Source organism: Leuciscus leuciscus (genome assembly GCF_965113295.1).
Source record: "Leuciscus leuciscus genome assembly, chromosome: 12".
Taxonomy (NCBI): domain Eukaryota; kingdom Metazoa; phylum Chordata; class Actinopteri; order Cypriniformes; family Leuciscidae; genus Leuciscus; species Leuciscus leuciscus.
The window spans coordinates 147,501-171,005 of NC_138736.1; the positions used below are offsets into that span (position 1 = coordinate 147,501).

Genomic DNA, 23,505 nt, shown 5'->3' on the forward strand with positions numbered 1-23,505 from the left:
AATTGCTGATTACTTTTGCTTTACCTTCTAAAAATTCAAAAATGTTGTTCTCAATATCGCACAAGCCTACAGTACATAATAATAATAATACGACACCAAAATGTTATATAGTAAAACCAGAAACATACAGATTTCACAATCCACAATTTCACTGCAGAAAACAGCAACAATTTACTCCCTTCAGCTGACACACTCTCACCTAACCCTCCCTTCAGCTGACACACTCTCACCTAACCCTAACCCTTCAGCTGACACACTCTCACCTAACCCTCCCTTCAGCTGACACACTCTCACCTAACCCTCCCTTCAGCTGACACACTCTCACCTAACCCTAACCCTTCAGCTGACACACTCTCACCTAACCCTAACCCTTCAGCTGACACACTCTCACCTAACCCTAACCCTTCAGCTGACACACTCTCACCTAACCCTAACCCTTCAGCTGACACACTATCACCTAACCCTAACCCTTCAGCTGACACACTCTCACCTAACCCTAACCCTTCAGCTGACACACTCTCACCTAACCCTAACCCTTCAGCTGACACACTCTCACCTAACCCTAACCCTTCAGCTGACACACTCTCACCTAACCCTAACCCTTCAGCTGACACACTCTCACCTAACCCTAACCCTTCAGCTGACACACTCTCACCTAACCCTAACCCTTCAGCTGACACACTCTCACCTAACCCTAACCCTTCAGCTGACACACTCTCACCTAACCCTAACCCTTCAGCTGACACTCTCTCTACTGTATAAATCTGTATATCGGTGGTCCCTGTCCCAATCCACCGGACGAGATGTTTAGAACTAGATCTTTGTCGTTATAGTTCCCGTCTGTGTTCGTCAGGAATCCTCAGGATGGATATTTAACGTCTGACAGGGATGGAAACGAGGAACTGAAGTTCAGTAAATGAATCTGCTGTTTAACTGACCCACGTTTGCTCAACGAGAAGCAGATTCTCCCTGAACATCGGTTGAGCCATTAAGGGCTCATATGATGCTATTTTAAACGTTTATTGGGGGTAATAGGTTAACATGCTTTAATATAAAAATAAAAAAACGCACTGTACATTCTTGTCCAGTCTGTCTGAAACTGAAACACACTGATTTCTACAAAGCCCCTCCTTCAAAAAAGGCCAGTGCTCTGATTGGCCACAGCTCAACTAGTGCTTTGTGATTGGCCAAAAACTTTAAGTGTGTGTTAAACGTAAAACGTCGGAAACGAGTGTCATCACAGCACCTGACCCCGCTAATGTCTGTCTTACAGGGATAGTTCATTTACTAGCCCATGATTTACTCGCCCTCAAGCCGTCCTAGGTGTGTATGACTCTCTTTTTCAGGCGAATACAATCAGAGTTATAAATAAAGAATATCCTGCTCTTCCCAGGTTTATAATGGGAGTGAATGTGGAGCCTGAGATTCTGAAGCATTATCCATCATAACCCTAATCCATATGGGTTAATAAAGGCCTTCTGAAGAAACATATCCAGAGATATAACTTTAGAAACTATAATCACTGGCGTCTGCTAACGGCCGTACCAAAGTCTAGTTCCTGGGGGATGGCTTCCAGGATGGCTGAGACTGAAGTTGGTTGCCTCTGACTTTGTTTCACTGAATAGAAAGTCGTACAAGTTAAAGTTAAAACGATGTACCCTTAAATCTTCACATGAATCTGTCTGAGAAACGGCCTGAAGTTCGTCAGCGTCGGCCCGTGTGAAGGGTCACCGCTGGCTCTGTGTTCGGCTCCTCTAGTCCTCCATCAGTGTGATTCAGCAGGGTCAGAAAACAACTTCTCCACTCACCGGCCATTCAGAACCTCTACTAGCCAAGAGAAGAGAAGAAATTAACCAGATTAACTACGTCACAGTCGTAGTTAATATATATAGTTCCTCATTCGTTCTCATCCTTTTCACCATAAATGTGTTTTAGTTGGACAGATCAATACAGTACAAAGAATATAAAAAAATGTAGGATGTTGGAAAATAACAATGTCTTTTCTGTTCACCAAATGCTTTTAATCTTCGTTACTACTTCAATGCTAATGAACAAGCGCGCCGTTATTTCTGGTGTAGTGACGATGTGAAAGATATGAGCAGATTCTGCGTAATGTGCTGTATTTAATATATCATAATGATCCATACGTTTTTGTACTAAGAGTAAACGTAATGAGTAACGCCACATTGGCTCGTGATTTGACAGCGTTTCCCGCCACAGCTGATTTTTACTGCATTTGGCGAGTGTTTATTTCAAACTCTGATCAAGAGCGTCAAGAGCACGGAAAGGGTTAATGTGGAGACCCGCTTGGCATTCTGGGTATTTGATTGGCAGCATGTGATGTCCTGCCCTGACACGTGTGTGTGTATGTGTGTGTGTGCAGGTGAATGCCGAGGCGATGTCTGGCAGTAAGGCGCTGGGAGGCGCGCGGCGGCGGCGCACACGGTGCCGGCGCTGTCAGGCGTGTATGAGGACCGAGTGCGGCGAGTGCCACTTCTGCAAGGACATGAAGAAGTTCGGAGGACCGGGTCGCATGAAGCAGTCGTGTCTGCTCCGGCAGTGCACCGCGGTGAGTCCCCATTGATAGGCGACAAGGACCAGGGACGAGCCATTATTAAAAACTGGAATTTCTCTGGATTTACAAATCCTTGGGAACTTTTGGGATAATGTAAGGACACAACTGCATGAAATATATCACACTGTGAAAGTGTTTTTTGAATATTTTATTACAAAAATCGTACATATCATACCTTTAAGTGTGTGTCGGAAATATAACGGCTAAATGTAAAGCTTCAGCTTCCAAAGCTTCTAAGCAATTGTAAACACGCAGTTAATAATGTTGTGTTTACCTTTATTTAGCATTGAGCAAAATGCATCTTAATCCCATGTGCAGACCTTCACACATGTTCTCCCAGGTTAGTTTATGTGTGTGTGTTCTCTCCTGCAGCCGGTGTTGCCGCACACTGCCGTGTGTTTCGCGTGTGGTGAAGCGGGGAAGGAAGATACGGTGGAGTCGGAGGAGGAGAAGTTCAGCCTTTCTCTGATGGAGTGCACAATCTGCAACGAGATCATCCACCCCAGCTGCCTGAAGGTCTGGCCCACACCGGCTCATTACCAGCACTCTTTACCAGCACTCTTTACCTGCACTCTTTACCTGCACTCTTTACCTGCACTCTTTACCTGCACTCTTTACCTGCACTCACTACCAGCCCTCTTTACCAGCCCTCACTACCAGCCCTCACTACCAGCCCTCATTACCAGCCCTCATTACCAGCCCTCATTACCTGCACTCATTACCAGCACTCTTTACCAGCACTCTTTACCAGCACTCTTTACCTGCACTCTTTACCTGCACTCTTTACCTGCACTCTTTACCTGCACTCATTACATTACCAGCCCTCATTACCAGCCCTCATTACCAGCCCTCATTACCTGCACTCATTACCAGCACTCATTACCAGCACTCTTAATTCTGACCATAACATCATCAACTCTCTCCCACAGATGGGGAAGTCCGAAGGCATCATTAACGATGAGATCCCAAACTGTTGGGAATGTCCAAAGTGCCACAAGGAAGGAAAGACCAGTAAGGTAAGACTGAAGTAAAACATGATGAAGCGTCTCTGTTTCAGGACTGGTCTTGCTACACCTTCTTTAAAGGTTTGGTTTTCTGCTAAAATGGAAAATATTTGATAGATTTTAGTCCATAAATCCGTAATTTGCAAACCGATTGAGATGGACTATAAAGACTTATAGGGCCCTATTTTAACGATCTAAGCGCATGGTCTAAAGCGCACGGCGCAAGTTCACTTAGGGCGTCCGAATCCACTTTTTCTAGTTTAACGACGGGAAAAATGGTTGGCGCTCCCGGCGCATGGTCTAAAAGGGTTGTCCCTGTTCTCTTCATGAGTAATGGGTGTGTTTTGGGATTTACGCGCGTTAAACCAATCAGAGTCTCATCTCCCGTTCCCTTTAAATGCCAGTTGCACTCGCCCCATGGCGGATTCGCTATTTACATGACGGAATTTGATAGTGGAAAGACCGAACGCGTCTCCAGAGTGCAAACGGATCTGCTCCTGCGCGAGGTAAAAGTGCGCAAGGAGACCATCTACGGGACAAGTCGGATTCACCATATCTTTATGTACACAATAATAATATTTTACATTGTAATCCTTTTATTTTAAATATAAGGCATGTTTGTGTGCTGCTGTGCGTCCCTGTGTGTGTAATAAGAAAGTGTGTGTGTGCGTTGTGGACCCGCCTATAGGCGCGCATTACTAACGCGCTCATTAAATAACAAAAAAAAATATTGCGCAGTCTATTTCTGTTGCCTCAAAATAGCAACGGTCCAACAATGCGCCAGAACAGACCTCGTTCTCAGACCAGCACACCCATGGGCACAAATGCATTTGCTATTTAAATAACGTGGCGCAGGACGTGAAAATGAAAACTGCGTCGGGCTGAAACTAGCAAAACACACTTGCGTCGTGCTTGCCGCTGCATTGCGCCGGGTGTAAGATAGGGCCCATAAAGTCATATAAAGGGCAAATTTTTTATACATACAGTAAATTCACGTACAGCGGTTATATAATATAGCAAATCTCAACTGCTTGAATGTTTATTTATATTGTCTTAAAATGTAGCTATATTATCGCCCAGCTCTAATCTGATAAATGCAGCTTTAAAGCATGAAGGTATTCAAATATTATAAACGTTATCATGATTTTCTGTAAAGCTGCTTTGAAACAATGTGTGTTGTGAAAAGCGCTATACAAATAAATTTGACTTGCTACGTATTCTAAGTTCTTGTACATTCTGCTGTTTTGTCACCAAGATAATGTTTCGATATTCCAACTTTTTTTTAAATTTCATTGTTTTTTTATCGTTCAAAATTGCAAAAATCTATTCTGAAGGGAGAAAACTGAAGAGGAAACGTAACATTTAACGTGTTCAGTCAGGCCTGGTTTTGCACGATACTTCAGTAATCATGCACGATCTTGCAAATCAGTTTCCTAAATAATGAGCATTTAGATTTCATGCCTCCAAACAAACACATGATAACATTTGATTTATAACTTCAGCTTGTTTATAGAGAATCTGTGGCACAATGATGTCACCGTTATAACTTCAGAATAATATAAGGTTTCTGTCTGGTCTGCAGGATCAAGGAGACGGTTTAGGAAAGCGACGCATGGACAACGGGGAAGTGAGTCGCTGGAAGCTCACGGATGATCCTCCTCCCAGTAAGAAGAAGAGCTTGTCTCTGGAAGACTCGACACGACAAGACGGGCCTAAACGCAAGAAGGAGAAGGACGTGCCTCAGGAGGGAGGCTCCAAGAAGAAGGCAAGTCCAACAGCAGATTCAGGGACTGGTGGAATGAAATCTTTCAGTCTAGCTTTAGATTCGACTCTAACTCATATGATTCTACAAGAAACAACAGCTGTCGTAATATCAAACATGGAGAGAGAAACTATTTTTATATCTAGTGTTTAAATTAGAGATGCACCGATGTGAACATTTTGGCCGATACCGATAACCGATAAATCTTTGTATTTGAAAGCCGATAACCGATAAATTGGCCGACAAATCTGAATCAAAATTGATATATTATTTATATTTAATTTTTGAGAGCCTGATTACAAAAACAAAACTCACAATTAAAAGCCATGTCCCAAGCACACAGTTAGAATGTTCTCACTATAATTTTATGTCGCCTTTATGAAAGCATGTTTTACTTTACTGTATTTTCCTTTTTTGAAGAGATACCAATCATATTTCAAGCAATTCAAACCCATCATGTTGAACAGTCGCATCTGAAGCGTCTCAGCTGAAGGAAATAATCCATTATTTATTGGCTTTAATATATCGGCCAAATTTTCTTATCAGGCCTATAACGATAACATTAAAAATGATCATATATCGCCCGATGCCGATATGGTGGGCAATATATTGTGCATCCCTAGATTAAATATAGTCACCAAAAAGGTCTGTAGTGTTTTAGAAAAGGCTACATTTTAAATTTGAAACTGGGCAAAGAAATGTGTGATGTTTGAGGGTTTCGTTCATAAGAGAGTCGAGCTGCTGATATCAGACCCGCTCGGGCCGGGAGTGTTCGTAGCATGTGCCTGTTTTTATGAGCACTGTGTTTTTCTGTGTTTCCCCGACAGATCAAAGGTGCCCGTGAGAAACATCTGAAAAAGGTACGACTGTCTCATTGTTGAAAAGAATAGTTGTCAGAGGCTACGTTTACATGCAACCAAATAATCCGTTAGTAATGGGATTGACGGCTCAATCGCACTGAAAAGCCTTCATGTAAACACTTTAATCGATCCGATTGAGCTCGATCCCAATGAGATTTCGATCCGATTGAAAGGGGCGGTTTATTCCTTTTCTAATCCGATCGAGAGAACATGTGAACACTTGATCGTATTGAAAACGGAAACTGAAAGGACTGCGCATGTGCGATGACGTAGAAATACCGTAATGATGTATGACGCGCAGAACGAGCTGTTCTTCCTGTTGAATAGTTGAAGTGTTGTATAAATGAGTTTCCCGTTATTCTATAATCCTCCGTTCACTGCGTCTGTGAAGTGGAGCAGGACAACGACCCACCAGTCCTTGCTTCAGACTCTCATCCACACACGACTGGTTTTAGGCATTTTTGCTGTGTGATCAATATAACCAGCGGCACAATGGCTCATACGCTCATTATCTCCAAATTATGACCAGAAATGGATAAATATCAAGTCTGCTGTTTAAAACAAATAAAGAACCAATGTAGGAGAACAGTTATTATCCGCAAACAGTGTGTGCATGTCAAACTATCTATCCCGATTTGAAGCTTGTGACATATAAACGCGCACATCAACCCGATCACGTGTTAAGCGTTCATGTAAACACTACACTCAGATTCATCAATCGGAATGAATTCAGTCCGATTGAAACAAAAGTTGTGCATGTAAACGTAGCCGGTGTCTCTCCTAAGAGGACTGCTCTTCATTGAGTTTCTGTCTTCTGCAGAAAGCGAAACCCAACTCCTCGGACTCCTCTGAAGCGAACGGGCCGAACGCATCGGTGTCAGTCGGTCACGGCTCTGGCTCGGCTCCGGCTCAGCCCTCGTCTCTGACGGCCAGCCAGGACCAGCGCTCCCATCACCGGGAGAAACTGGAGCGCTTCAAGCGCATGTGTCTGCTGGAGCGAGTGCGGGACTCCAGCTCCTCGTCCTCCTCCAGCTCTGAGACGGACTCTGAGTCGGACTCGGACTCTCCGTCTCCCATCGGCGCCTCGGAACCGTCCTCTCCGGCGTATGGGAGCATGCGGGATCGGGAGCGTAACCGGCGCCTGGCGGAGCTGGGCTTCAGCGCGAGCGAGGACTCTGAGGGAGAGAGCGTGCCGGAGCCGGAGCCGGAGCCTGACGAGCCTCAGCCGCAGCGCCGCCGAGGAGACGCTAATCCCAGAGTCCGCAAGCCGGTTCTGGACCCCGAAGCGGACGAGGACGAGGACGGCTCAGCGGATCGCGGTCACAAACCTGTGGCTCCGCCGTCTCCGCTGTCCGCCACGCAGCCCGTCACACACACACACACACACACATCGGACGGCCTGTCCTCCAAGCGCTCGAACGGGCAGGAGCGTAACGGGCGCTCGCGGGTCAGCAGGGAGACGCAAGAGAAGGAGAACTCCAACAGCACCGTCACTAATCACCGGCACGGCAAAGCTGTCCGCGGGAGCAAACTGCGTGGCGGGAGCCGGCAAGCCCAGAGTAAGAGCGGCTCCGCGGCGGGCGGCTCTGCGACGGCTAACGGGAACAGCGCCGCAGCTAACGCTAACGCTAGCGGCGTCTCTCTGCAGCGCTCACAGTGCCGGCCGCTGAAGAGGAGCGCTGTGCCCGTGCCCTCGCCCAGACCGCTGCAGATGGAGAGACACCTGGTGCGCCCACCGCCCGCCTGCCCCGAACCACACCGCCTGCCGCTAGCCAGCGGAGACACACACACGCTAACCAGAGACGCCTGGCTCCGCGTGTTCCAGCAGCTCAGCCAGCGCCAGCTGTGTGTGTGCATGCGTGTGTGCCGCACCTGGAGCCGCTGGTGAGAGACCTGCTAACACATGACACTATTATTATAATCATAATACCTTTTATGTATAGGCACTCAATAAAATCAGTAAAAAACAAAGCTATGCAAAAACACAGACATGCACATCAAACATAAAATCAACAAATCAAACAATCAAATCAATAAAAGCTATTCTAAACTGATAAGTTTAAATATGAGCTTTAAAAGATATATCAAGCTATATCATAAATCCAACCTTCCTCCTTCAGTCCAAAAACAGCATTAATTGACACTAAACTGAAAAACGACCTATTAAAGGCAGTTCAGCAGAAAAACACATAATCACAGCTAGACGACAGACAGTTTCACATGCCACTGTAAAGGAACGATTCAGATGAAACTGTTTCTAATTGAATGTATTAGATGTGCAGCAGCGGAGGTTCATGAGCACCTGCTGTATCATTAGCGTGGCTGTTATCGTCATCCGTCTCACTTCTTCTGCTCCTGCCACACAACTGTAGAGGAGAGCTATGAGATCCGGCACACAGATAGAGACAGACCTAACCCTTACCAGAGAATCTCCTAACCTCTAGCGCCACCAACAGCTCAAATCTACATTTATGTTAATGCTAATAGCTTTTGACCTGAAAGGCCTATAAACAGAATGTTTTTATAGTGGTGCCAGATGGTTCATTAGCTCTTCTTCACCAGTCTTTGCTCAGATCACCATTAGATCATCATGCTGGTAAAAAGTTATTAAATTCTTTTTGATCGACCAAACGGTTCTTGTATAACATTTCAACTAATGATCATGCCAAACACCTTCTGTATGGAGACGCATCTGGGAATATCCCATCGTTCGGCACAGCGCCTCCTACTGATCAAGAAGGAAAATTGTCAAGATTTCATTATAATGTTCAAATAGATCAAAAAGCATTAGGCTGGTCTTTATATCTTCGGTGCTGCGTATCGAGTCATGATATAACCAGATATAAACATAAAAGTAATGTGGCAAACAACAGTTTTGCTGTCAGCTTATTTGCCCCTGTTATTGCTGTTTGCAGCTGTAATTTTAATTAATTAATGTAATATATAGCATAAAATAGTCTTCTTTTTTTTTTATTCTATAGCACAGATGTGAAGTGGACTGAATGTTTTTGAAGGCACCAGGATTTGTTACACTTTGAATCATGAAATAACATTAGCTGTGAAATACATGTGTTTGTTGAGAGATGATCTTTATGCTTCCAAACGATCGGCTGAATCGAGTCATTTGAGCTTTTGAAATGTTCATGTTGTATAATAGTAGCGGTGCACTGATATAATTCACGATTCATCAGTCATTCATCCAAAACCGATATCAATAACCAATACTTTACTTGTATTTCTGATTATCCAGATAATTAAATATAATGCTAAACCATAGAAAACCGTGTCCTCTGCACCTCCACAATACAGTGCATGTGGAACTGCTCTCTGTCAGTCATGTGACTCGTGTGTTTGTCTGCAGCCGCTGTCAGTCATGTGACTCGTGTTTTTGTCTGCTGGTTCTGTCAGTCATGTGACTCGTGTTTTTGTCTGCAGCCGCTGTCAGTCATGTGACTCGTGTGTTTGTCTGCTGGTGCTGTCAGTCATGTGACGCGTGTTTTTGTCTGCTGGCTCTGTCAGTCATGTGACTCGTGTTTTTGTCTGCTGGTTCTGTCAGTCATGTGACTCGTGTTTTTGTCTGCAGCCGCTGTCAGTCATGTGACTCGTGTGTTTGTCTGCTGGTGCTGTAAGTCATGTGACTCGTGTGTTTGTCTGCAGGTGCTGTCAGTCATGTGACGCGTGTTTTTGTCTGCTGGTTCTGTCAGTCATGTCAAGTCAAGTCAAGTTTATTTGTATAGCGCTTTTCACAATACAGATTGTATCAAAGCAGCTTCACAGTATTAAATTAAAATAATACAACAAAGTTTGTTTCAAGAGGAATTTATTGATTGATAAAATTAAATTAAATATCCCCAAAATATCCCCAATCAAATATCATGTGACTCGTGTGTTTGTCTGCAGCCTCTGTCAGTCATGTGACTCGTGTGTTTGTCTGCAGCCTCTGTCAGTCATGTGACTCGTGTTTTTGTCTGCTGGCTCTGTCAGTCATGTGACTCGTGTGTTTGTCTGCAGCCTCTGTCAGTCATGTGACTCGTGTGTTTGTCTGCTGGCTCTGTCAGTCATGTGACTCGTGTGTTTGTCTGCTGGTGCTGTAAGTCATGTGACTCGTGTGTTTGTCTGCAGGTGCTGTCAGTCATGTGACGCGTGTTTTTGTCTGCTGGCTCTGTCAGTCATGTGACTCGTGTGTTTGTCTCCTGGTGCTGTCAGTCATGTGACTCGTGTGTTTGTCTGCTGGTGCTGTAAGTCATGTGACGCGTGTTTTTGTCTGCAGCCGCTGTCAGTCATGTGACGCGTGTTTTTGTCTGCTGGTTCTGTCAGTCATGTGACTCGTGTTTTTGTCTGCTGGCTCTGTCAGTCATGTGACTCGTGTGTTTGTCTGCAGCCTCTGTCAGTCATGTGACTCGTGTGTTTGTCTGCAGCCTCTGTCAGTCATGTGACTCGTATGTTTGTCTGCTGGTGCTGTCAGTCATGTGACTCGTGTGTTTGTCTGCAGCCTCTGTCAGTCATGTGACTCGTGTGTTTGTCTGCAGCCTCTGTCAATCATGTGACGCGTGTGTTTGTCTGCAGGTGCTGTCAGTCATGTGACTCGTGTGTTTGTCTGCAGCCTCTGTCAGTCATGTGACTTGTGTGTTTGTCTGCAGCCTCTGTCAGTCATGTGACTCGTGTTTGTCTGCAGCCTCTGTCAGTCATGTGACTTGTGTGTTTGTCTGCAGCCTCTGTCAGTCATGTGACTTGTGTGTTTGTCTGCAGTCTCTGTCAGTCATGTGACTCGTGTGTTTGTCTGCAGCCTCTGTCAATCATGTGACGCGTGTGTTTGTCTGCAGGTGCTGTCAGTCATGTGACTCGTGTGTTTGTCTGCTGGTGCTGTCAGTCATGTGACTCGTGTGTTTGTCTCCTGGTGCTGTCAGTCATGTGACTCGTGTGTTTAGGTGTGTTCGACATCGCCTGCGGCTGGATGTAACCGATCGGCGAGAGTAGCCGCGTGCAGGCGGGGAGGAGCTGCAAACGGAGACGTGAAGTCGGACACTTTCTGGTTCCCGTAGTGACCGCTCACGTGGTGTTTGCATACTTTACCACAGCTGAAGTGAAATAAATGCAATATTTGCCAAATAATACACAGATGTGTCAGAGACATTTTCATTCAGTACTTTATGTACTGCTTCATACAGTGTCTGTTTGAACAAGAATAAAGTTCAACATAAGCTACTATCAATGAAGTGGAGTCTACGTTTTTTAAGCAGTTTTAATTTGATAAACATGACACAATATAACATGACAACGACATGAAAAGAGTGTTCACTGTTATAATAAACTGATTTGAGAGCTTTAGAGGAACTAAAGGTGTTCGAATAAACACGAAACACACGTGATCGTTGTCATGCGGTGAATCCGGCCAATCGTGGAACAGCTGTGTCGTCATCAGCCCTCCTGCAGCCCAGTGCAGCCGCTCTTGAGAAGCTGCGCTGGCTGAGTTCTCCGGCTACTCTCGAATTGCTCTCGCGGTACTTTGATGGCATACGTCACAGTCACGTGGCGTCGGCGCTGTATCAAGTCGGACAAAATTTCTAACCGGCATGCACTGCTTCAAGTCAGCCGCCGATCGGTCTGCGCAGAGCTGCATGAAGTCGAACAAGCCTTTTGTCTGCAGGCTCTGTCAGTCATGTGACTCGTGTGTTTGTCTGCAGGCTCTGTCAGTCATGTGACTCGTGTGTTTGTCTGCTGGTGCTGTCAGTCATGTGACTCGTGTGTTTGTCCGCTGGTGCTGTCAGTCATGTGACGCGTGTGTTCGACATCGGCTGCGGCTGGATGTAACCGATCGGCGAGAGTAGCCGCGTGCAGGCGGGGAGGAGCTGCAAACGGAGACGTGAAGTCGGACACTTTCTGGTTCCCGTAGTGACCGCTCACGTGGTGTTTGCGTACTTTACCACAGCTGAAGTGAAATAAATGTAATATTTGCCAAATAATACACAGATGTTTCAGAGACATTTTCATTCAATAGGCCTACTTTATGTACTGCTTCATACAGCGTCTGTTTGAACAAGAATAAAGTTCAACATAAGCTACTATCAATGAAGTGGAGTCTATACGTTTTTTAATCAGTTTTAATTTGATAAACATGACACAATATAACATCGCAATGACATGAAAAGAGTGTTTACTGTTATAAAAAACTGATTTGTGAGCTTTAGATGAACTAAAGGTGTTCGAATAAACACGAAACACACGTGATCGTTGTCATGCGGTGAATCCGGCCAATCGTGGAACAGCTGTGTCGTCATCAGCCCTCCTGCAGCCCAGTGCAGCCGCTCTTGAGAAGCTGCGCTGGCTGAGTTCTCCGGCTACTCTCGAAATGCTCTCGCGGTACTTTGATGGCATATGTCACAGTCACGTGGCGTCGGCGCTGTATCAAGTCGGACAAAATTTCTAACCGGCATGCACTGCTTCAAGTCAGCCGCCGATCGGTCTGCGCAAAGCTGTATGAAGTCGAACAAGCCTATTGTCTGCAGCCTCTGTCAGTCATGTGACTTGTGTGTTTGTCTGCAGGTGTTGTCAGTCATGTGACTCGTGTGTTTGTCTGCAGCCTCTGTCAGTCATGTGACTCTTGTGTTTGTCTGCAGGTGTTGTCAGTCATGTGACTTGTGTGTTTGTCTGCAGCCTCTGTCAGTCATGTGACTCGTGTGTTTGTCTGCAGCTTCTGTCAGTCATGTGACTCGTGTGTTTGTCTGCAGCTTCTGTCAGTCATGTGACTCGTGTGTTTGTCTGCAGGTGTTGTCAGTCATGTGACTTGTGTGTTTGTCTGCAGCCTCTGTCAGTCATGTGACTTGTGTGTTTGTCTGCAGGTGTTGTCAGTCATGTGACTCGTGTGTTTGTCTGCAGCCTCTGTCAGTCATGTGACTCGTGTGTTTGTCTGCAGGTGTTGTCAGTCATGTGACTTGTGTGTTTTTCTGCAGCCTCTGTCAGTCATGTGACTCGTGTGTTTGTCTGTAGGTGTTGTCAGTCATGTGACTTGTGTGTTTGTCTGCTGGTGCTGTCAGTCATGTGACTCGTGTGTTTGTCTGCTGGTGCTGTCAGTCATGTGACGCGTGTGTTTGTCTGCAGCCTCTGTCAGTCATGTGACTCGTGTGTTTGTCTGCAGGTGCTGTCAGTCATGTGACTTGTGTGTTTGTCTGCAGCCTCTGTCAGTCATGTGACTTGTGTGTTTGTCTGCAGCCTCTGTCAGTCATGTGACTTGTGTGTTTGTCTGCAGCCTCTGTCAGTCATGTGACTCGTGTGTTTGTCTGCAGGTGTTGTCAGTCATGTGACTTGTGTGTTTGTCTGCAGCCTCTGTCAGTCATGTGACTTGTGTTTGTCTGCAGCCTCTGTCAGTCATGTGACTCGTGTGTTTGTCTGCAGGTGTTGTCAGTCATGTGACTTGTGTGTTTGTCTGCAGCCTCTGTCAGTCATGTGACTCGTGTTTGTCTGCAGCCTCTGTCAGTCATGTGACTTGTGTTTGTCTGCAGCCTCTGTCAGTCATGTGACTCGTGTGTTTGTCTGCAGGTGTTGTCAGTCATGTGACTTGTGTGTTTGTCTGCAGGTGTTGTCAGTCATGTGACTCGTGTGTTTGTCTGCAGCCTCTGTCAGTCATGTGACTCGTGTGTTTGTCTCCAGGGCTGCGTTCAGCCCCGACAAAACGTTGCACAACGTTTTTTAAACAGAAACGGTGATGCGTTGAACACACTGTTCTGATGATGCAAGAGTTGGAACTATGGCAGCTGAGAAGGCCATTCTTTGTGTTCTTTGTGAAGAATTTTCGGAGCCTGATGAAGTCGGTATAAATGTGTTTAATGCTACAAAATATGCCCGATGTTACAGTTACTGCACTTGCCGCCCAGAACAAAAGAGAACATCCCAGTCGAGTGAAGGGATTGCTGAAACTGAAACTGAAGCACACATCTTACCTAATTCAGACTAAAACACATCTATTTAGCCTCACATACTGACTTTATTTGTAGTTCATCCGGAAACCGTAGCAAAACGTTGCGCACCGTTTTGAACTTGAACGTGCCCCTGTTGTTGTCAGTCATGTGACGTGTGTTCATCAGCAGCCGCTGTCAGTCATGTGACTCGTGTGTTTGTCTGCAGCCTCTGTCAGTCATGTGACGCGTGTGTTTGTCTGCAGGCTCTGTCAGTCATGTGACTCGTGTGTTTGTCTGCTGGTGCTGTCAGTCATGTGACTCGTGTGTTTGTCTGCTGGTGCTGTCAGTCATGTGACGCGTGTGTTTGTCTGCAGGCTCTGTCAGTCATGTGACTCGTGTGTTTGTCTGCTGGTGCTGTCAGTCATGTGACTCGTGTGTTTGTCTGCAGGTGCTGTCAGTCATGTGACTTGTGTGTTTGTCTGCAGGCTCTGTCAGTCATGTGACTCGTGTGTTTGTCTGCTGGTGCTGTCAGTCATGTGACTCGTGTGTTTGTCTGCAGGTGCTGTCAGTCATGTGACGCGTGTGTTTGTCTGCAGGCTCTGTCAGTCATGTGACTCGTGTGTTTGTCTGCTGGTGCTGTCAGTCATGTGACTCGTGTGTTTGTCTGCAGGTGCTGTCAGTCATGTGACTTGTGTGTTTGTCTGCAGGCTCTGTCAGTCATGTGACTCGTGTGTTTGTCTGCTGGTGCTGTCAGTCATGTGACTCGTGTGTTTGTCTGCAGGTGCTGTCAGTCATGTGACTTGTGTGTTTGTCTGCAGCCTCTGTCAGTCATGTGACTCGTGTGTGTTTGTCTGCTGGTGCTGTCAGTCATGTGACTTGTGTTTTTGTCTGCAACCTCTGTCAGTCATGTGACACGTGTGTGTTTGTCTGCAGGTGCTGTCAGTCATGTGACTTGTGTGTTTGTCTGCAGCCTCTGTCAGTCATGTGACTCGTGTGTTTGTCTGCAGGTGCTGTCAGTCATGTGACTCGTGTGTTTGCAGCCTCTGTCAGTCATGTGACTCGTGTGTTTGCAGCCTCTGTCAGTCATGTGACTCGTGTGTTTGTCTGCTGGTGCTGTCAGTCATGTGACGTGTGTGTTTGTCTGCAGGTGCTGTCAGTCATGTGACTCGTGTGTTTGTCTACAGGTGTTTTCAGTCATGTGACGCGTGTGTTTGTCTGCAGCCTCTGTCAGTCATGTGACTCGTGTGTTTGCAGCCTCTGTCAGTCATGTGACTCGTGTGTTTGCAGCCTCTGTCAGTCATGTGACTCGTGTGTTTGTCTGCTGGTGCTGTCAGTCATGTGACGCATGTGTTGTCTGCAGCCTCTGTCAGTCATGTGACTCGTGTGTTTGTCTACAGGTGTTGTCAGTCATGTGACGCGTGTGTTTGTCTGCAGCCTCTGTCAGTCATGTGACTCGTGTGTTTTTCTGCAGCCAGTCATGTGACGCGTGTGTTTGTCTGCAGGTGCTGTCAGTCATGTGACGTGTGTGTTTGTCTGCAGCCTCTGTCAGTCATGTGACTCGTTTGTGTTTGTCTACGGCCTCTGTCAGTCATGTGACGTGTGTGTTTGTCTGCTGGTGCTGTCAGTCATGTGACGTGTGTGTTTGTCTGCAGCCTCTGTCAGTCATGTGACTCGTTTGTGTTTGTCTACAGCCTCTGTCAGTCATGTGACGTGTGTGTTTGTCTGCAGGTGCAGCCAGTCATGTGACGCATGTGTTTGTCTGCAGCCTCTGTCAGTCATGTGACGTGTGTGTTTGTCTGCTGGTGCTGTCAGTCATGTGACGTGTGTGTTTGTCTGCAGGTGCTGTCAGTCATGTGACTCGTGTTTGTCTGCAGCCTCTGTCAGTCATGTGACGTGTGTGTTTGTCTGCAGGTGCTGTCAGTCATGTGACGTGTGTGTTTGTCTGCAGGTGCTGTCAGTCATGTGACTCGTGTTTGTCTGCAGCCTCTGTCAGTCATGTGACGTGTGTGTTTGTCTGCAGCCTCTGTCAGTCATGTGACGTGTGTGTTTGTCTGCTGGTGCTGTCAGTCATGTGACTCGTGTTTGTCTGCAGCCTCTGTCAGTCATGTGACGTGTGTGTTTGTCTGCTGGTGCTGTCAGTCATGTGACTCGTGTTTGTCTGCAGCCTCTGTCAGTCATGTGACGCTTGTTTGTCAGCAGCCTCTGTCAGTCATGTGACGTGTGTGTTTGTCTGCAGGTGCTGTCAGTCATGTGACGTGTGTGTTTAGGCTTGTTCGACTTCATGCAGCTCTGCGCAGACCGATCGGTGGCTGACTTGAAGCAGTGCATGCCGGTTAGAAATTTTGTCCGACTTGATACAGCGCCGACGCCACGTGATTCTGAAATATGCCATCAAAGTACCGCGAGAGCGATTCGAGAGTAGCCGGAGAACTCAGCCAGCGCAGCTTCTCAAGAGCGGCTGCACTGGGCTGCAGGAGGGCTGATGACGACACAGCTGTTCCACGATTGGCCAGATTTCCCGCATGACAACGATCACATGTGTTTCGTGTTTATTCGAACACCTTTAGTTCATATAAAGCTCACAAATCTGTTTTTATAACAGTAAACACTCTTTTCATGTCGTGGCGATGTTATATTGTGTCATGTTTTTCAAATTAAAACTGATTAAAAAACGTATAGACTCCACTTCATTGATAGTAGCTTATGTTGAACTTTATTCTTGTTCAAGTAGACGCAGTACATAAAGTAGGCCTATTGAATGAAAATGTCTCTGAAACATCTGTGTATTATTTGGCAAATATTACATTTATTTCACTTCAGCTGTGGTAAAGTACAAGGACACCACGTGAGCGGTCACTACGGGAACCAGAAAGTGTCCGACTTCACGTCTCCGTTTGCAGCTCCTCCCCGCCTGCACGCGGCTACTCTCGCCGATCGGTTACATCCAGCCGCAGCCGATGTCGAACACACCTTTTGTCTGCAGCCTCTGTCAGTCATGTGACGTGTGTGTTTGTCTGCAGCCTCTGTCAGTCATGTGACGTGCGTGTTTGTCTGCAGCCTCTGTCAGTCATGTGACGTGTGTGTTTGTCTGCAGCCTCTGTCAGTCATGTGACGTGTGTGTTTGTCTGCAGCCTCTGTCAGTCATGTGACGTGTGTTTGTCTGCTGGTGCTGTCAGTCATGTGACTCGTGTGTTTGTCTGCAGCCTCTGTCAGTCATGTGACGTGTGTGATTAGGTGTGTTCGACATCGGCTGCGGCTGGATGTAACCGATCGGCGAGAGTAGCCGCGTGCAGGCGGGGAGGAGCTGCAAACGGAGACGTGAAGTCGGACACTTTCTGGTTCCCGTAGTGACCGCTCACGTGGTGTTCGCGTACTTTACCACAGCTGAAGTGAAATAAATGTAATATTGGCCAAATAATACACAGATGTTTCAGAGACATTTTCATTCAATAGGCCTACTTTATGTACTGCTTCATACAGCGTCTGTTTGAACAAGAATAAAGTTCAACATAATTGCTACTATTAATGAAGTGGAGTCTATACGTTTTTTAATCAGTTTTAATTTGATAAACATGACACAATATAACATACGACATGAAAAGAGTGTTTACTGTTATAAAAAACTGATTTGTGAGCTTTAGATGAACTAAAGGTGTTCGAATAAACACGAAACACACGTGATCGTTGTCATGCGGTGAATCCGGCCAATCGTGGGACAGCTGTGTCGTCATCAGCCCTCCTGCAGCCCAGTGCAGCCGCTCTTGAGAAGCTGCGCTGGCTGAGTTCTCCGGCTACTCTCGAAATGCTCTCGCGGTACTTTGATGGCATATGTCACAGTCACGTGGCGTCGGCGCTGTATCAAGTCGGACAAAATTTCTAACCGGCATGCACTGCTTCAAGTCAGCCGCCGATCGGTCTGCGCAGAGCTGTATGAAGTCGAACAAGCCTTTTGTCTGCAGGTGCTGTCAGTCATGTGACGTGCGTGTTTGTCTGCAGGTGCTGTCAGTCATGTGACTCGTGTGTTTGTCTGCAGCCTCTGTCAGTCATGTGACGTGTGTGTTTGTCTGCAGGTGCTGTCAGTCATGTGACTCGTGTGTTTGTCTGCAGCCTCTGTCAGTCATGTGACGTGTGTGTTTGTCTGCAGGTGCTGTCAGTCATGTGACGCGTGTTTGTCTGCAGGTGCTGTCAGTCATGTGACTCGTGTCTTTGTCTGCAGCCTCTGTCAGTCATGTGACGTGCGTGTTTGTCTGCTGGTGCTGTCAGTCATGTGACTCGTGTGTTTGTCTGCAGCCTCTGTCAGTCATGTGACGTGTGTGTTTGTCTGCAGGTGCTGTCAGTCATGTGACGCGTGTTTGTCTGCAGGTGCTGTCAGTCATGTGACTCGTGTCTTTGTCTGCAGCCTCTGTCAGTCATGTGACGTGTGTGTTTGTCTGCAGGTGCTGTCAGTCATGTGACGTGCGTGTTTGTCTGCAGGTGCTGTCAGTCATGTGACGTGCGTGTTTGTCTGCAGGTGCTGTCAGTCATGTGACGTGCGTGTTTGTCTGCAGGTGCTGTCAGTCATGTGACTCGTGTCTTTGTCTGCAGCCTCTGTCAGTCATGTGACGTGCGTCTTTGTCTGCTGGTGCTGTCAGTCATGTGACGTGCGTGTTTGTCTGCAGGTGCTGTCAGTCATGTGACTCGTGTGTTTGTCTGCAGGTGCTGTCAGTCATGTGACGTGTGTGTTTGTCTGCAGCCTCTGTCAGTCATGTGACTCGTGTGTTTGTCTGCAGGTGCTGTCAGTCATGTGACGTGTGTGTTTGTCTGCAGGTGCTGTCAGTCATGTGACGTGCGTGTTTGTCTGCAGGTGCTGTCAGTCATGTGACGTGCGTGTTTGTCTGCAGGTGCTGTCAGTCATGTGACTCGTGTCTTTGTCTGCAGCCTCTGTCAGTCATGTGACGTGCGTCTTTGTCTGCTGGTGCTGTCAGTCATGTGACGTGCGTGTTTGTCTGCAGGTGCTGTCAGTCATGTGACTCGTGTGTTTGTCTGCAGGTGCTGTCAGTCATGTGACGTGTGTGTTTGTCTGCAGCCTCTGTCAGTCATGTGACTCATGTGTTTGTCTGCAGCCTCTGTCAGTCATGTGACTCGTGTGTTTGTCTGCAGGTGCTGTCAGTCATGTGACGCGTGTGTTTGTCTGCAGGTGCTGTCAGTCATGTGACTCGTGTGTGTTTGTCTGCAGCCTCTGTCAGTCATGTGACTCGTGTGTTTGTCTGCAGGTGCTGTCAGTCATGTGACGCTTGTGTTTGTCTGCAGCCTCTGTCAATCATGTGACGTGTGTTTGTCTGCTGGTGCTGTCAGTCAAGTCAAGTCAAGTTTATTTGTATAGCGCTTTTCACAATACAGATTGCATCAAAGCAGCTTCACAGTATTAAATTAAAATAATACAACAAAGTTTGTTTCAAGAGGAATTTATTGATTGATAAAATTAAATTAAATATCCCCAAAATATCCCCAACTGAGCAAGCCAAAGGCAACAGTGGCAAGGAACCGAAAAACTCCATCAAGTGACCTAATGGTGTCCTAAAACTCCATCAGGTGCCTTAATGGAGAAAAAAAAAACCTTGGGAGAACCCAGGCTCAGTCGGGGGCCAGTTCTCCTCTGGCATTGGATAGAGGCCGGATTGTAGTTTGAACTGTAGGATTATATGAATGCCTGGCTGAAGAGATGCGACTTTAATCTAGTTTTAAACTGGGAGAGCGAGTCTGAGCAACGAACAGTATCAGGAAGACTATTCCAGAGTTTTGGAGCCAAATGTGAAAATGCTCTCCCTCCTTTGGTGGTTCTGGATATCCTAGGTATGACCAAAAGCCTTGAATTTAGTGATCTTAAAGAGCGCGATGGATTATAGGGTGATAGAAGATCCGTTAAATAGACTGGAGCTAAGCCGTTTAGGGCTTTATAAGTCAGTAGCAATACCTTGTAATTAATACGGAACTTTATAGGTAACCAATGCAGTGATGATAAAATCGGTGTTATATGATCATATTTTCTTGATCTCGTAAGAACTCTAGCGGCGGCATTTTGGACTAACTGTAGCTTGTTTATTGAGGATGCAGGACAACCAGCTAATAAAGCATTACAGTAATCCAGTCTCGAGGTCATGAATGCATGAACTAACTTTTCTGCATCAGAAACTGATAGCATATTACGTAGCTTAGCAATGTTTCTAAGGTGGAAAAAGGCTGTTTTTGTAACATATGAAATATGATTTTCAAAAGACAGGTTGCAATCGAGTATAACACCCAGGTCTTTTACTGTAGAGGATAAAGTAACAGGACATCCTATGATGTTAAAGTTGTATTGTGCGAGGTTTTGTGGGCGTTTTTTTGAACCGATAAGTATTACCTCTGTCTTGTCTGGATTTAATAAAAGAAAATTACGCGTCATCCAATCTTTTATATCTTTAACACACTCTGTCAATTTGGAAAATGTAGCGTTTTCATCCGGCCGTGATGAAATATATACTTGAGTGTCATCAGCATAACAATGGAAACTAATTCCATGTTTCCTTATAATATTTCCAAGTGGCATCATATATATTGAAAATAACAGAGGGCCTAATACAGATCCCTGCGGCACTCCATAGTTTACTGGAGTTATGATCGGTTTTTCTCCATTTAAATAGACAAAATGGTAGCGGTCAGATAGGTATGATTTGAACCAGCTTAGTGCTTGTCCTTGAACACCAGTATAATTTTGTAGTCGATCTAAGAGTATTGTGTGATCTATAGTATCGAACGCAGCACTAAGATCAAGTAAAACTAGTATTGAGATACAGCCTTGGTCAGAAGCTAAAAGTAAATCATTTGTGATTTTAACGAGCGCAGTTTCAGTGCTATGATGCGGTCTGAATCCAGACTGAAACTTTTCATAGATATCATTTTGTTGCAAGAAAGAGCCCAGTTGAGCGGACACCACTTTTTCTAATATTTTAGACATAAATGGAAGATTTGAAATGGGTCTATAATTTGCTAGATTATTATGATCTAATTGTGGTTTCTTAATGAGAGGTTTTATAACTGCCAGTTTAAATGTTCTTGGAACATGACCTAAAGATAAAGACGAGTTAATAATATTGAGGAGAGGCTCTTCCACTACAGGTAACACTTCTTTCAGTAGTTTAGTTGGTATAGGATCTAATAAACATGTTGTTGTTTTAGATGAAGTGATAAGTTTATTTAACTCTTTTTGTTCTATAGTTGTAAAGCACTGTAATTGTTCTTTCGGGGTGATAATTGAAGCTGAATTATAAGGCGCGATTGAAGATTGAACGTTTATAATTGTGGTTCTGATGCTTTCTATTTTCTCAGTGAAGAAGTTCATGAAATCATTACTACTGAACTGTAACGGGATATTTTGTTCGGGTGACGTCTGTTTATTTGTTAGTCTAGCCACGGTGTTAAATAAAAACCTTGGATTGTTTTGGTTGTTTTCTATTAGTTTGCGGAGGTGCTCAGCCCTGGCCGCTTTTAGGGCCTTTTTATAACGCGACATACTGTCTTTCCACGCGATTCTAAAGACCTCTAAATTAGTTTGTTTCCATTTACGCTCTAAAATACGGGTTTCTCTCTTTAAAACATGCGTAGTATTGTTATACCATGGTGCTTTATTTTTCTCTCTGACCTTTTTTAATTTAATAGGTGCAACCACATCCAATGTTCTAGAGAGAATGGTGCTCATAGTGCTAGTTAGTTCTTCTAGTTCATCTGTTTGTTTGGGTTCAGGCAGCAGCTGAGACAGATTAGATAAGCAATTTGAGAAATGATCTATGGTGGATGGGAGGATTGTTCTGCCTGGTTGATAACGCGACGCCGCATGACATATTACAGCAGTACGTAATATGCAAGTTACCATGTAGTGATCAGTGACTTCATCACTTTGTGGAATGATATCTATATCGGTTGGATCGGTTCCATGTGATATAATTAAATCGAGTGTATGATTAAGACGATGAGTTGGTCCGGTGACGTTTTGCTTGACCCCAAATGAATTTAATAAATCTGTAAACGCAGCTCCTAACGCATCATTTGGATTATCTACGTGTATGTTAAAATCTCCAACAATTAATGCTTTATCGACATTGACTAATAGGTCTGAGAGAAAATCTGCAAACTCTTTTAGGAAATCAGCGTAAGGCCCTGGCGGTCTATATACGGTAGCCAAGGCTAGAGATAATAGGGATGTTTTTCTAACATCTAAGAGCGTAACATTTAGTACAAGTACTTCAAATGAAATAAACTTATAACCCGTTTTCTGAGTAACATTTAGAATATCTTTATAAATGGTTGCAACACCTCCGCCACGGCCAATCAGACGGGGCTCATGCTTATAACAGTATCCAGGAGGAGTAGACTCATTAATACCGAAATAATCATTTGGTTTAAGCCAGGTTTCAGTAAGGCAAAGTACATCGAAGCTATTATCTGTGACTATTTCATTTACAATAACTGCCTTAGGTGTGAGTGATCTAATGTTTAGAAGACCTAGCTTTAGAAATAGTTTTTGTTTACTAATAGCAACATTTTCTGTTTTAATAACAATTAGATTTTTCCTAGATCCTGCAGTAGATTTATTATTTGATCTCACTAAACGAGGAATAGACACGGTTTCTATGCAATGTTCTACACTAGTATTTATATCATGTGACGTGTATGTTTGTCTGCAGGTGCTGTCAGTCATGTGACGCGTGTGTTTGTCTGCAGGTGCTGTCAGTCATGTGACTCGTGTGTTTGTCTGCAGGTGCTGTCAGTCATGTGACGTGTGTGTTTGTCTGCAGCCTCTGTCAGTCATGTGACTCGTGTGTTTGTCTGCAGGTGCTGTCAGTCATGTGACGTGTGTGTTTGTCTGCAGGTGCTGTCAGTCATGTGACTCATGTGTTTGTCTGCAGCCTCTGTCAGTCATGTGACTCGTGTGTTTGTCTGCAGGTGCTGTCAGTCATGTGATGCGTGTGTTTGTCTGCAGGTGCTATCAGTCATGTGACGCGTGTGTTTGTCTGCAGGTGCTGTCAGTCATGTGACTCGTGTGTGTTTGTCTGCAGCCTCTGTCAGTCATGTGACTCGTGTGTTTGTCTGCAGGTGCTGTCAGTCATGTGACGCTTGTGTTTGTCTGCAGCCTCTGTCAGTCATGTGACGTGTATGTTTGTCTGCAGGTGCTGTCAGTCATGTGACGCGTGTGTTTGTCTGCAGGTGCTGTCAGTCATGTGACTCGTGTGTTTGCCTGCAGCCTCTCAGTCATGTGACGCGTGTTTGTCTGCAGTTGCTGTCAGTCATGTGACTCGTGTGTTTGTCTGCAGGTGCTGTCAGTCATGTGACGTGTGTTTGTCTGCAGGTGCTGTCAGTCATGTGACTCGTGTGTTTGTCTGCAGGTGCTGTC

The 23,505-nt window shown here is 45.5% G+C and overlaps 1 protein-coding gene across 2 annotated transcripts in view; it reads left to right on the top strand.

Annotated features, from left to right (window-relative positions):
- Positions 1-23,505, top strand: part of fbxl19 (F-box and leucine rich repeat protein 19) — a 39,864-nt gene that overhangs the window by 1,672 nt on the left and 14,687 nt on the right. For both annotated transcript variants that reach the window (XM_082186068.1, XM_082186069.1), the window contains 6 exons: positions 2,384-2,569; positions 2,948-3,091; positions 3,505-3,591; positions 5,162-5,344; positions 6,169-6,201; positions 7,022-8,085. In XM_082186068.1, coding sequence (XP_082042194.1) covers positions 2,399-2,569; positions 2,948-3,091; positions 3,505-3,591; positions 5,162-5,344; positions 6,169-6,201; positions 7,022-8,085 — 1,682 coding nt within the window. In that variant the 5' untranslated portion in view covers positions 2,384-2,398. The remainder of the gene's footprint in view (positions 1-2,383; positions 2,570-2,947; positions 3,092-3,504; positions 3,592-5,161; positions 5,345-6,168; positions 6,202-7,021; positions 8,086-23,505) is intronic.